Here is a 12,905-nt window from a genome sequence, read left to right on the forward strand (position 1 = left end):
CGCACCCTTAAACCCCATTCAACGTCCCTGCCCGCATCCAGTTAGTCAGAAAACCCCAAAAGTGTTACCCTCTGTAAATCTCAGACCTATGCTTTCTTTTTAAACCCTTGGCCTCTTTCTTAGCTTAGACCTTCCTCACTCTGACTCATTTTAATCTTCACCAATATATCCTCCACACCTCCCAGCATCAGACCTTCTTGATGCCAATTTCACCATTAATCTTCCTCCCAAAAGCACTTCATGGTTCCAAAACACCTTCGGAATTAAGGTCAGCTCCTTAGCTTGGCCATAGCAGCTTTCTGCACCTAGGCCTTGCCCTGTCTCCTGCCACTGTGTATTCCATTTGAGTCCATACTGAACAACTTGCTGACTCCAGAGACCTCGCACCCTCTCCTACCTCTGTACCTAAGTCTATATGCTTGGGGAGTCCTTTATTTTCCCTTTATATTGCCATTCCTCTTGTATGTGACAGTGCTATTTAGTGGCTAAGCATGTAAACTTAGGGGCTGAGAAAACGTGATCCAATGCTGAACAAATTGCTCTTCCTCTTAGAGCCTCAATTTTATCATTAGGGTTATTTCAAGAATCAAATCAAGTATTTGTTGAATAAATGAATAAATTACATACTCATTTAGTGCCTTCGACCTGTCAGGCCCTGTTCTAGGAACTGCATATATAGCAGCAAACAAAACAGATGAAGTCCCTATCCTAAGGAATCTTACATTCTGTCTGTCACCTAGGAAGTGAACAAAAAGGTTATAATTATTATTCATCTGAGGCTTAGGTAATAGCTCCTTAGGGTAACTTTGCCACACCCACTTGCTAATTTCCATTCTGAATTAGGTGCTCATCTTCTATAGTCCCATATCACTCTATGTGGTACAATTATTATAGCATTATGTTGTACCATAATTGCCAATATTTTTGTCTTGACCAACAATGAACTCCTCAAGGACAGAGCCTGGGACTCTTCTTCTCACTTGCCAGCTTCCAGTACATGAGAAATCCAGTTATAAGTGTCAAGTAAATAAATGAACATTTTAGAATATACCTAACGTGTTGTTTAAAAATAACACATACCACTGAAGAGCATTTGCTATATGCCAGACACTGTGTTAACTGTTTAAATATATTATGGAATTTAATCTTCACAGCAACATTATGAAACCAGTATTATTACACTGACTTCATAGATGAGGAATCCAAATCTTAGAGATGCAGAATAACTTGCTAAGGTCAAGCAAGGAATGAAACCAAGTCAGGGACCCAGGTCAGCCTCCAGAGCCCCAACTTTAATCATGATGCTTGATGAGAGGAGCCATTTCTCCATGGGGCAGTTGGATATATAGGACATGGTCTGCCTATACTTTACTATAGGTATACCTGTGCACATAAGGCAAAACTTGAATCCACAGTTGCTGTACCCAGACATGTTAGCTTAGTTATTTTTTTCTATACCGATCTGAGCAATTCTGCTCACCCTGCTGAGGGGTGGGTTAGTAGAAATGGTTTTAAACTCACCAGTTCACAGTTTTAGTGCCTCTTCCAGCTTGGGCTGTCTTTGAATAGCTCCACCTCTTGGGTGACTATTTAGTCTTTTCGACAGCCTTCCCTCTCCCGTCCTCCTCTGCCTGACCATACCAAGCCACTGATTTTAGTCTTGACTGTTAAGGAGCTGTACCTGTTTGGGGAAAGAGGCGTTAAGGAGATGTTCTTTCAGGAGGTCTTTTCCCAGAGCCTCAAATGGGAAAGGAGACGAAAGAAAATCTCTTGGGTTGAGAACAAAGCCACTACTGCAGAATCTCCCTTTGGGCGATCGTGTTTTTACCTACTTTCATCTCCTCCTTTCTACACTCAGCTGGGCTTGGGAAGGGTAGACTCTTTCCCCCTTCTTCCTGCCTTGTTCTGCACTTTCCCTGTATCCTAGTATCTTCCTTTCCGAAGTGGAATCTGCCCTCCCCGTCTCCCTCAGGCTACACTAGGGAATGGCTGCCAGATCACCTGATTTTTGAGAAAAGGAATGAAAACACATCTGTTTAATATTTTCAGATTATTACTCCTGTTATCCCTGCATCTTGGAGGGTAATCACAGGTCCCTGGAGCTCTCTGGGTCCCTGTATAGTAATGTGGCTCAGAGCAGTTCTAGAGGAAGATTTACAAAAGCTCTTAGATACCTTCTTCACCTGACTCACTTCCCCTTTTAGTTCATCAACCCAAGTTCTTGGCCATAGTAGTCGTCTCTTTCACAAGTAGCCTAGAAATGACAGGACTCTTTGCTCGACAAAATTAGTTAGTATAATCAATGAACCATGCATCCAAATTCTGACTAATTTAGTCCCTATGATAACATCAGTGATGTCTAACTTATTACTTAAATATGGGATTATGAAAAAGTAATCTATAGTAAAGAACACAAAATGAGAGGGCGTACTCTGAAAACATTAAACACTTGATTTGTAGACTGTGCCTTTCAGCTTCAGACTGTCCCCGCAAAAGGGGAAGCTTTAGTGAAAGAGAACAAATTACTAAGGAAATTGACAACCGTGGGTCCAATAACAGAAATAGTAAGAGGAAGTGGATCTTTGTAGCAATGACTACACTCTCATGCCCCTTATATAGCTCATCGTGCAATGTAAGGCTTGTGTGTATCTCTTTTACTTAGTTATAGCTATGTACCTTGTAAAAGTCTTCGATCAGATTTGGATCTTTATTACATAAGAAATAATTCGTGTAAGCTAATAAATCAGCTTATATAATTGTGAATTCACTGGAGAACCATAAAATAAAATGATAAAATGTAACCCAAAAGAAGAATATAAAATAAGAGGGAGAATGCTCCCTTGTTTGAGAACATCATTATTGTCTGGGTTGTAAACCATTTGTTTCTAATCCTAATAACTAGATGCCAGAAATAACTTATTACTAGGGAGATATGCTGGACAAGTGTCAGGAACGACAAAGTTTTTACTTGTTTTTAATATCTGTACCACAAAATGAGAAAGCTGATGAACCACACAATGATGTGAACAGGTGAGCCATATAGCCTAGAACTTTCTGCTGCATATATTTATGCTGTCTTTTACACCCCAGTTATTCTTCCCTGCTCACCCCACAAAAGGTCAGAGGCCACTTTGATAACCAGAGAATCCTTCAAACTCTCTTCTCCCTGGAGGAAAGCACTGGACACATCTGGGGTCTGTTCAGAGTTTATAATCTAATCCATAGACTGCACAGTAATAGCAAATCTATTCACAGCTATCTCTTCACAGTGGTCACATTGAGAGTGTACATTAAATACTTGATTCTTACCTTGATAGACAATATTAATGAGCTCACATTAAATACAGATCACTATTGTCAATTGATAAAAGCATGTCATTTTGAAGTTTCAGTTCACTACTTTCTAGCTGTCTGACCTTGAGCATGTTACTTAATCTCACTAGTTTACTCATCTTTAAAATAGGGATAATAATAATAGTACCTGTGTCATAAATAGTGTATTTGAAAACTGCATTACAGTGATATACAACAGCTTGAATGTTGAGAGCTTCCAAATACTAAATTGGGTGTTCACTTAATTCAAATGGAAATGAAATAAATGATAAGGAGTTAATTATCTGTATTAGAAGGCAGTATAAGAATTTGAATTAGGGGGTCTTGGGTAACTATGAGGTTCTAAAATGGTGGTTACCTTTTTACAAACCCTCTTTGGGGATGCTTTTGTGCATAAAAATCTCTTAATTTGCGATTTTAACCTTCGCATTATTAAAGTAAAGGCAACATTGATTAGAAGGAATTACAGCTCCCTCTTAGGTTTTCAGATTTGAAGCTTATTTTGAGGAGGAGGAGGCTGCTTCTGTTCAGAGAATAGGGGAGGAACTGGAAGTTCTAAACCCTTAGTCTGATAAATTTTCTGGAAGCAGGACACCAGGTCTTATATTTTCCCGAAACCGGACCGAGTGTAATTGCAATGGCACAAAAACTTGGTGTTGAAGGAGTTAAAGGGTCTCCCACACCCCTCAGCCTGAATCGCTCTTTTGTGTACACAGCTGCAGTTGGAGCTTGGGTCGGAAAGGAAATGGTTAGAGGAAGAGCTGGTTTTCAGACCAGGCGAGTCTGAGAGGGGGGCTGGGGGTGGCCCGCGATTTTACATGCCAGATGTAGGCCTGCCCGGGTGCCTGCCTGGAGCTGCTGGCGTGGTCACGCCACGGCCCTGTGCGAATTGAGGCGAGGTGATGAGTTAGCGAGTTGCTATGGTGACGGGCCGGGCCACGTGACCAGGGTGCTGCTGCCGGCGCTTTGACGTCAGCAGCCAGGAGGGCGGGACGCAGGAGGGCGGGGCGGGAGCCTGAGCTGGGAGAAGGGAGCTCTCGAGCAGGCGGCAGGCAAGGTCTGCGTGAGGAGCAGGCGAGCGGGAAGGCGAGACGCAGCCACCTTCCTCACCAGCCAACCCACAGCGGTTTGTTCCCTTCCTCGGGAGTGCGCCAATGCCTGGTCCGACCCAAACCCTGTCCCCAAATGGCGAGAACAACAACGACATCATCCAGGATAACGGGACCATCATTCCTTTCCGGAAGCACACGGTGCGCGGGGAGCGTTCCTACAGGTAATGGGTCTGGCGCGGGGAGCGGTGCCGGGCGGGGTACCTCAGCGGGGGCGCGCGGAAATCCGGCCCGTTATATAATGAAGCAGACACTGGCCCAGACCGGGCTGCAGACATGCGTTTGTAAAGGCAGTTGTGATTCTTTGCTATCCGTTTCCATGTGTCATGTTGGGTATATATGGAGGCTTCACGATTGCAGATGGAAAGCATTTTGTGACTAGGTTTGCTGCCTGCAAGGGGTCTCCCTCCATCTCTTTCCTTCCACATTGATTGAAAAAAAAAAAAAAAGCAAGCAATTTTCCCCCCTCTCCAAAGGGAGACAAGCTGTAACACTTCCTTCCCTCCTTCCCTTGGAGATTTTTAAAGGAACCATTAGGTAGTCTGTGCCCAAAGGCAAAGGACCAGGAGGATGGCGAGGAAAGCGTTTGTGCTTGCCCTGGTGTGTGTGCAGGAAAGATGGAATCCTCTAGATTAAGCTGCAGTCTGTGATGTTAAATCGCCAGATTGATGGAGCTTTGTAAGAATTCTGCTCGCTGATTGGTGCAAGGATTGACAGGAGAGGTCATGGTGTCAGGCATTCACCAAAATTTCCTTCATAGAACCCAAGGTTTATTAGAAAGAGACTGGACTGCAACGGACCTGGAAAAAAAAAACCCGGGGCGCTGTTATGCATTTTCTTAGGAGTTTATGGCCTCCGCATGGGTGGGGGAGCCCGCCCTTTTTATTTACAGTAGGAAGGTAATTCCTGGTATTTTGCTGAGGTCTGATTTGAGGATGGGGCTGATCTTGGTCATTGTGTTGTGAGCCTTATGATTAATGAGTTGGCCTGTGCGGTTGGCATCATTTTTACATTAGCATATCTGGCAATATGTTCTAGAAGATAAGCTCATTAAAATTGTTTGCATTGTTTGATAAGGATAACAATGTAATGGAGAATGCAGCTAGAGTCTAATGAAGCTCAAGGCCAGACTTGAAGGGAGACTGATCTTCACTCATATTTCCTCTGAAGTTCTTTTGTACTGGGGTAGTTATTTTTAAATGTTACCTTGATAACCGCTAACAATGCCTTTGCTTTGAAGCAGAACGCGCATACCTCTAGAGTGCATCCTCTCAGCTAGTGAGCAACAGGAAATAACTTTTTTTTGGTAATGCCTTCATCTAAACATTCAGATAGTATTATGGGTAGAATATTCTATGTGTATAAATGTTTATAAAGTAGAACTCAGGGTTCCCCATTTCCGCTGCCTTTGACCAATGAAACACTATTTGCTAACTCAAAAACAAATGACAAGCAACCTTTGCCCTGTTGTCTCCGGTATTACATAAATACTTGGAGTCATTTTTGGCTGTGCCCATGAAGTCACCAAAATCTTATGCCTTATGATTCCAGCTACTGTATTGACATGGTATCCTTACAGATTCCAAGTGTTTGTCATTCTTTTACTGTAAACCCAGATTGGTTTACAACTTCTGAAATGCTTCTTTTGGAGACCCAGGCTTATGATCGCGAAGTTGGGTTCCTCTCTCTCTCTTACTCCTCCACCTTTCTCTGTGAGCATTCTAAGTCCTCAAATAGAATTAAAAACAAAAGCAAAAACCCTGAGTTGCTTGTAAATCTCACTTATTTAAGCTGTTCGTATAGGTAATACATTTGAAGCCCTCATTTCTTACATGATTTAATCTCTGCCACATAGGTAGCTGTTGCTTTTAAGATGGAGCTCGAATTTTACCACGTGGGCCAAAGGATGTGGCCTAGTTGGGTTTTATTAGTCATTTGAGCTAACTTGAAATGGCAATGGAAAACCACTGGGTGGAAAGCTTAAATGCTAATTTTGACGATAAATTATTGCTTTAAAATCAAATTTCATTTACCTTTTTAATTCAGTTCAAATTATTTCCATTTCCTGAATTATTTCCAGTTTGCTGAGTCTCTATAATAGTACCTGAAATTATATAAAAAAACAAAACTGAATTGGAATGAAGGTCTGACTTAATGATTTCTTAAGTCACTCTGAGCATCATTGTATTCGTATTTTATATAAGGTTATTGGACACTATCGTGAGAGAAGTCATAGGTTAAATGAAGAAGAAAGCCTCCAAAATTCTATATGCACCATATTATACAAAAGGTGCGCACAGGGACAGACATGCTTGATGTTACCCTCAGTCTGCTTTTCTTTCAAAGGGGTGACTAGGGTCTCATAACTACTACTTATTTTTCTCTAGGGGTGTAGGGGAAGGAAAAACGTGATTAAAAAAAAAAAAATCCAGGAACTGTTCTGTAATTATTTTGACGTCCTGAGGCTGGACTAATATTGCCATTTATTTAATATTAATTTAATAATAAGTTAATATTGCCAGTTGCTGAGAAAACTTGGAAGACAATTTGAAAGCCAGAGTAAAGGTATAACCAAGTAAGTTTTATGTTGGCTGTAGGTTCAGTATAGCCCCCGCCAATGAGAAGCGCCTGAGAATTCTGAGTCCCTGGAAGGCCTGGATAGGCCCAGAGCCCTGGGATGTCACAGGGAGTTCTCCTTCTCATTCCTCTCCTGAGTTCTAGATAGGCCTCCCAGGAGGCGCTTTATCTTTTTAGAGATACCTACATTTGCTCATTACCTACATTTGCTCATTACCTAATTTGCTCATTATGTATAAGATATCGCACTGCATTCTTGTCAAGTTTTCCTGAGGTTAACTTCAAAACGTTTAAAACAAAGACTTTCTTAAAAGAAAAGAGCTATGTAAATATAAGAAGAATGTGGTGATTACTAAAAGAAAAACTCTTAGGAGCTCCAGGATAAGCACCCCTCACCTGGCAGATAACACAGCTCAGGAGGAGACAGCTTGACAACGAGACCGTGCTTCCCAGCACTGTCACTGAGCAAGTGGCCACTTCCCAGCACGAGACATTTTTGCCAGAACATTTGCACCAGATTGTTTATAAATAAGGCTCAAATATGGTTCATGACCTGGATATCTTAACACAGGTATATCTTACTATCCACAGAGCCTGTTTTTCCAGCCTGATCTAAAGTGGGTAGTAAATCATTATTGAAACCTGTGCGCACTTTGGTTAGAATAGCAAGTTTCCTTTAGAAAATAACCTCTCCATTAGTCATTTCAATTGAAAAGAGCAAGTGCAAAATGGCTCAGCAAAGCCATGTGGATGTGTTTCCACAGCTCATATCCTCAACCATGTGATGGCCTCCTCTGCCCCAGCTTCCTCATTGCATTTACGAGCACTAGAATCCATGTATGTTAAGAGCCGCTTAAAATATGAATGTGGTGTGGGCCATTTGAGGTGACACTGTTTAATTCACAGAGTGAGCGAGTCCTGCTCTGACTCTCCCTGGAGAGGCTACTCCCTATAGCTGTTTCATGCAGATGCTCGTAAGAAATGAGATTTATTAACTGGCCTGCTGCCCACCATATCTTTGTTTGCATACTCCAGGCTTTTAAGAATGAATGTATAAGTCCAGAGGACTATTTCCACACTGGTGTTTGAACATGCAACTACAGTAGTATATGTTTCTGAATACTTTTTAAAAAATTACTTGGCCCCAGGAAATGGACTGTAAAAAAAAAAAAAGGCAAGTTTAAACCTTAGCCTCAAACATTGGCTCTGACAAGTAATTTTACCAACTTTGAAAAATGAACTCTTATTAAGAAAAACAAGAAGAAAAATCACACGTGTGTGTGTAAAAGATAATCCTGAAAGCATGTTCCATTTCATAGAAGCTATTGTAACATAGCTCACTTTAATCAAAATGTAATTTTCAGATCATACTCCCCAAAACAGCAGCTGTAGACATTAAAAGACTGGCCTCATGTGTCTCTGTTATGTATGTATTAGTATCATCTGGGTCTATTACTCTCCTAGATTTTCAAAAACTGATTTTTGTTTGTCCTCATTATTTTTCTTAGTATTTGTAAAAAAAAAAAAAAATCAAATGATTACCTGATGCTTTGATTCTCTGGTGCTCCACTTTTAAACTTCTTTTCAGGGTCCTTTGCCAGAGCTTCTGGTAAGGGGATGGTTTTCTAGGTGCCCTTAGTCAGAGGCTCACCCCTCCTGACCAGCGGCTGTCACTGGTCATATCTGTTTACAGCCCATTATCTCAGTGGAACCCTGGTTTAAGATGGGTCTTTGAATGTAAGTGGTTGTTTTCCATATGCAGTATCTTTTCTGTATTTACAGGGACGTCTTGAAGCTGAGTAACCCCTTAGATTAATGGAGGGGGAAGTATTGGGTCTAATCTCAATATTCTTTTTAGTTTGGAGAATTAATTTGGCAAATACTTGAGAGTCTGCCCTGGGCAAGCTCTCTGCTGGATGCCCCCTCAGGGACCTTGAGTTCTAGCAAAGTCAGATGTATGAGCAGCTCATTTTGTAACAGATATACCTTGTGAACATTTGGCTTGGTCCCATAGCAAAAGTGGTTTGCATTTCCTGAGCCCACAGTGACTCGAAGTAGAAAAAGATACCCTCAAGGCCAGTATACTGCAGGAAGCTAAACCACACTGTGGAAGACCAAGCATTTTGGTGAAAAGAGTGTAAGCTTTAAAATCAGAATTTTGATTGGCCTGGCAAGGTGCACGTTGGGCAGTAGTGGAAAATGAGGCAGAAGCATTGAAAGGCAGGCAGGGTGGTCAGAACATGAAAATGGAAAGCTATTGAAAACTCACTAATCAAAAAATAGCATAATGTAAACAGAAGTGTACATGCTGGAATTGATGTCCTATCTTGAAATGAAAGTTAAAAGGAAAAGGGCATTCTAACACTACCCCACTCTGCAGGCTCCAGAGGTACTAGAGAATCCTTAATTCACTGTGAGAAAACGCTCTGAAGCCCAGTGTAGGGATCAGAACAAGGTAGAGAGACGTTCTCTGGCTCAGAGCACCTTGACTGGTACTTGGGTCAGATGATGGCTTCTGAATGTGCAGAAGCCCAGTTCATGCTTAGCAGCCTAACTTCAAGGAGTATCTAGTCTGTACGTGTACACTGTTCTAACCACCCCACGCCCACTGTGTACTGGTCTGATACTTCACTGTGAAACCTCCTCCTGAGTCATTTAATACCTTAAAATGTGCAGACGCTGATGAAACTGCTCAGGGTGCTCCATGTGGCTCCGGTGCCAATTCCTCTGACAGCTGCAAGGTGATTACGTTGATGGAAGGCTCTGGAGAAGACGGAATTTAACTTGGATAGTGTAGGTTTTACTTTTGAATTTGTCAGTTTCACTTTAAAGAAAAAAATGATTTGTTCCTTTCCTGTGAAAGTATCTTTTTCCACAACAAAATATGTTAGAATATACATATATAGTAGAATAGTTTCACTTTCCTGACCTTAGACTGTCTTTCGGCTATCAGCCGCTGTAATACTACATTGGATATGTCATGTTCGTCTAGTATCTTAAGCACTATTTCTGCAGCACTTTTTCTTATAACAGTCCATATATTCATCCCATTGGTATCTTATGAGCCTTGTTTCTTAGTTCATTTTAAAATTCTGTTTGTTTATCTTCGTGTTTTGGTCCTTGGAATTTATATTATGTTGAGAGAATTCTTGCAAGATGGAAATCTACAGTTCACAGAGGAAAGAACTGAAATTATACAACTTTTGTTTACAGCCTGAATCGAAGACATTTCTCCTAAATATGTTCTTGTGAAATGTAGTCCCAAAATGCTTATTTATTTTAATGAAAATAATCATTAGTGAGGTAAAGGTTAAACAGCTTTTTAGGCCACCAAGAAATAATTTCTTAGTAGGGAAAAAAAGTGTATTTTTAGTGTCCATTCTCCCCAGGCTAATTAGTATTTTGCTCACTTGATCCAGGACAAGCTTTCTTACTTAAAGCATTATTTTGTTTATTCTAAAGGTGGTAATATATACACAAGATGGGCAAGTTGATGGCTGCTTTTAGCGATGGTGTCCTTTTGTGTAATTTATCTCAAATTCAGTCTTCCTGTTATTTCTAGACCTCATTTGTTTTGGGCAGGTAAAATGTGCCCAAAGAACCAGATCTGGGCCATGACTTGAAACAGAAGAGGGATAGGGCAAGAGATTTGAGAGAGAAGAGAACGTGGTATAAAGAATACAGTATGCATGGGGAAGTCTATAAAACTTGGGATCCTGCACACAGAATTGGTCCTGAAGTTTATGGCAAGTGCTTGTCATTGCATAATTCTGAAATGACAGTGCTCTTCATAGGAGGCACACATTAGATTTCTCTGATCCTGTTTTTCTTTTCCTGGAAGTAGTGTTTGTTTTGTTTGTTCTTTAGAGTGAGCCTAGCTTGGCTAAACCCTGAGAGGTCGTTTGTCAAAATGCTAGGGGCCTTAAAATCTCAGGGAGGCGTTCTTATGTTCAGCTTTACTTTGATTATAAACAGTAATATTCCTTCATTTAAGAGTGTGATTTCTGCAAGGTTTGCATTTGGTGCTCAGCAAATCAGGAGAAAGCGAAGCTACTAAAATGGGCTCCTCTCCCCCACCCCAATCTACCTCCTTATTATCATTTTAGAATGCCGAAATGTGTTTTCAGATGGCTAACAATAAAAAAATTTTAATATCCACTCTAAATACACAGTTATTGTTATATTACAATTTAAGCTAAAATTTTTGCAGACTCTTAATCTGTTCTTTCAGCAAATTTGAGTTGCTTCTATATGCTAAACTCCATGCTGGGCACCTAGAATACAAAGATAAGTAATGCACAGCCCTTCCTTGAAAAGCCTCTAGTATCCAGGACAACAGGCAAGGAGGGAGGGATCGGAGATGGAGAGATATTCACATCTGACCCCAATAAAATAATTTTGTGATTATTGTTCTGATAACCTGGCAGAGGCAAAATTATCACTCCTGTAATGTTCAGAAGCTTTCAGAAATGAAGCATGAAAATAAAAACTGTGTTTGAGTACGTGTCCCCTACCGTGACCTCTGTGTAGACGTTTTAATACAGCCTATACCATAAATTTTGAGCATTGTTGAGTGACTTATATGGTGGGAAGGTTACTTCTCCCTTGCAAAGAGTCACTTGAGGACAAGTAAAAAGGCCTATCTCTTTTGGCCCCCTGATTTTTATGGTATTTGTACTGACCATCACTAGATTAAAAAGAATTACACTGTATTATTATGTAAAAAAAAGTGAGGAAAATGAAGTATGTACTCATATTTACTGGGTATGCCTGTAGAAACTGCAAGGATATAAACTAATAACTGTGGTCATTGGACAGATAAGTCCCTGTGTATCTTTTTATAGAGTCTTATTTTAACAGTGAGTTTTACCTGCTGAAATATATTGGGAAGCATCTCAAAATATTCACAGACTTATTGAAGTCACATGGATGATACTAAAAATTTGCCTAATGCAATTACCGCTCTTAATTAAAACAATATCACAAATTACAAATCAAATGTGCTCCTATAGCATCTGCCCTTTGACGTTTCACACATCATAATCCATATAATCCATATTTTGTTTCATTTTCTCCAGAGTACACTGGATCTGCATCCTGTGTTTTTTGTGATGCATTCAGCCTACTTAGTATGCTTTGTGGATCTTGCACTAACTGCAAAATAATCCTCTTTGAATTTTTGTTTTCATCTCATTTTTTGAGCACCTGCCGTGTGTCAGGTACTGTGGGGGGGCCTGAAACAGCGAGATTACGGGTTATTGCAGTATTTTAGCCACTCTGCTGGAGCCCTCTGGCCTCCCCCAACTCCTAGTCTAACTTCCCCACCTTATGGATGTTATTGAGCAATATCTGGCCTTCCTGTGACCCCTGTAATAGTGCTCGTATGACACTGACCCGGAAATAAGCCATCTGCATTCACCATACTGCCTACTCCAGCCCCCTTGCCTGCCAGTCTGAGTAAATCCCCATGGAGACTGACCAATTAAGAGTCACCAAAAGGAGAGCTTTGAATACATTACCCCAGCTACAGAGACCTGCTCACCATCAATAACCGTGAAATAGAAAGCTTGTGGAGCTTATGAGCTGACTCTGCTAGCAAAGGAGGATGTGGGAGAGGGGGTGATTGGTGGGTGCAGCCTACAGGGGGATGGGCCCAGCCCCAGCACAGGGTGAGGCCTTCTTGGGGTAGATGGACCTACCAGCCCTTCGCTCCTCGCTCCCGGCTCCTGGATCCCTCTTTCTGTTTCTGGAGGCAGAGTAAATCTGTCCTTGCAACATTTGTTCTCTAGAGGGAAGGAGAACGAGATGAGTCATCAGCCACCTGGGCAGGGGGCTGAAAACGGGAGGGAATGGAGACCTGTAAGTCTTTCCACAATCCCTTAGTGA

At 41.2% G+C, this 12,905-nt stretch overlaps 1 protein-coding gene across 3 annotated transcripts in view; it reads left to right on the forward strand.

Moving 5' to 3' along the window:
* The window catches only part of MAPRE2 (microtubule associated protein RP/EB family member 2), a 141,144-nt gene that overhangs the window by 53,603 nt on the left and 74,636 nt on the right, over positions 1-12,905 (forward strand). The window contains exon 1 of one of the 3 annotated variants that reach the window (XM_054583522.1): positions 4,336-4,606. The exons of the other annotated variants lie outside the window; for them this stretch is intronic. Coding sequence (XP_054439497.1) covers positions 4,488-4,606 — 119 coding nt within the window. The 5' untranslated portion in view covers positions 4,336-4,487. Of the gene's footprint in view, positions 1-4,335; positions 4,607-12,905 lie in introns of those variants that run through there. 3 annotated transcript variants of the gene reach the window in all.

The sequence above is a fragment of the Pteronotus mesoamericanus genome, unplaced genomic scaffold, assembly GCF_021234165.1.
Source record: "Pteronotus mesoamericanus isolate MK-2021 breed Mesoamerican mustached bat unplaced genomic scaffold, CSHL_Meso_final contig_74, whole genome shotgun sequence".
NCBI classification, from domain to species: Eukaryota; Metazoa; Chordata; class Mammalia; order Chiroptera; family Mormoopidae; genus Pteronotus; species Pteronotus mesoamericanus.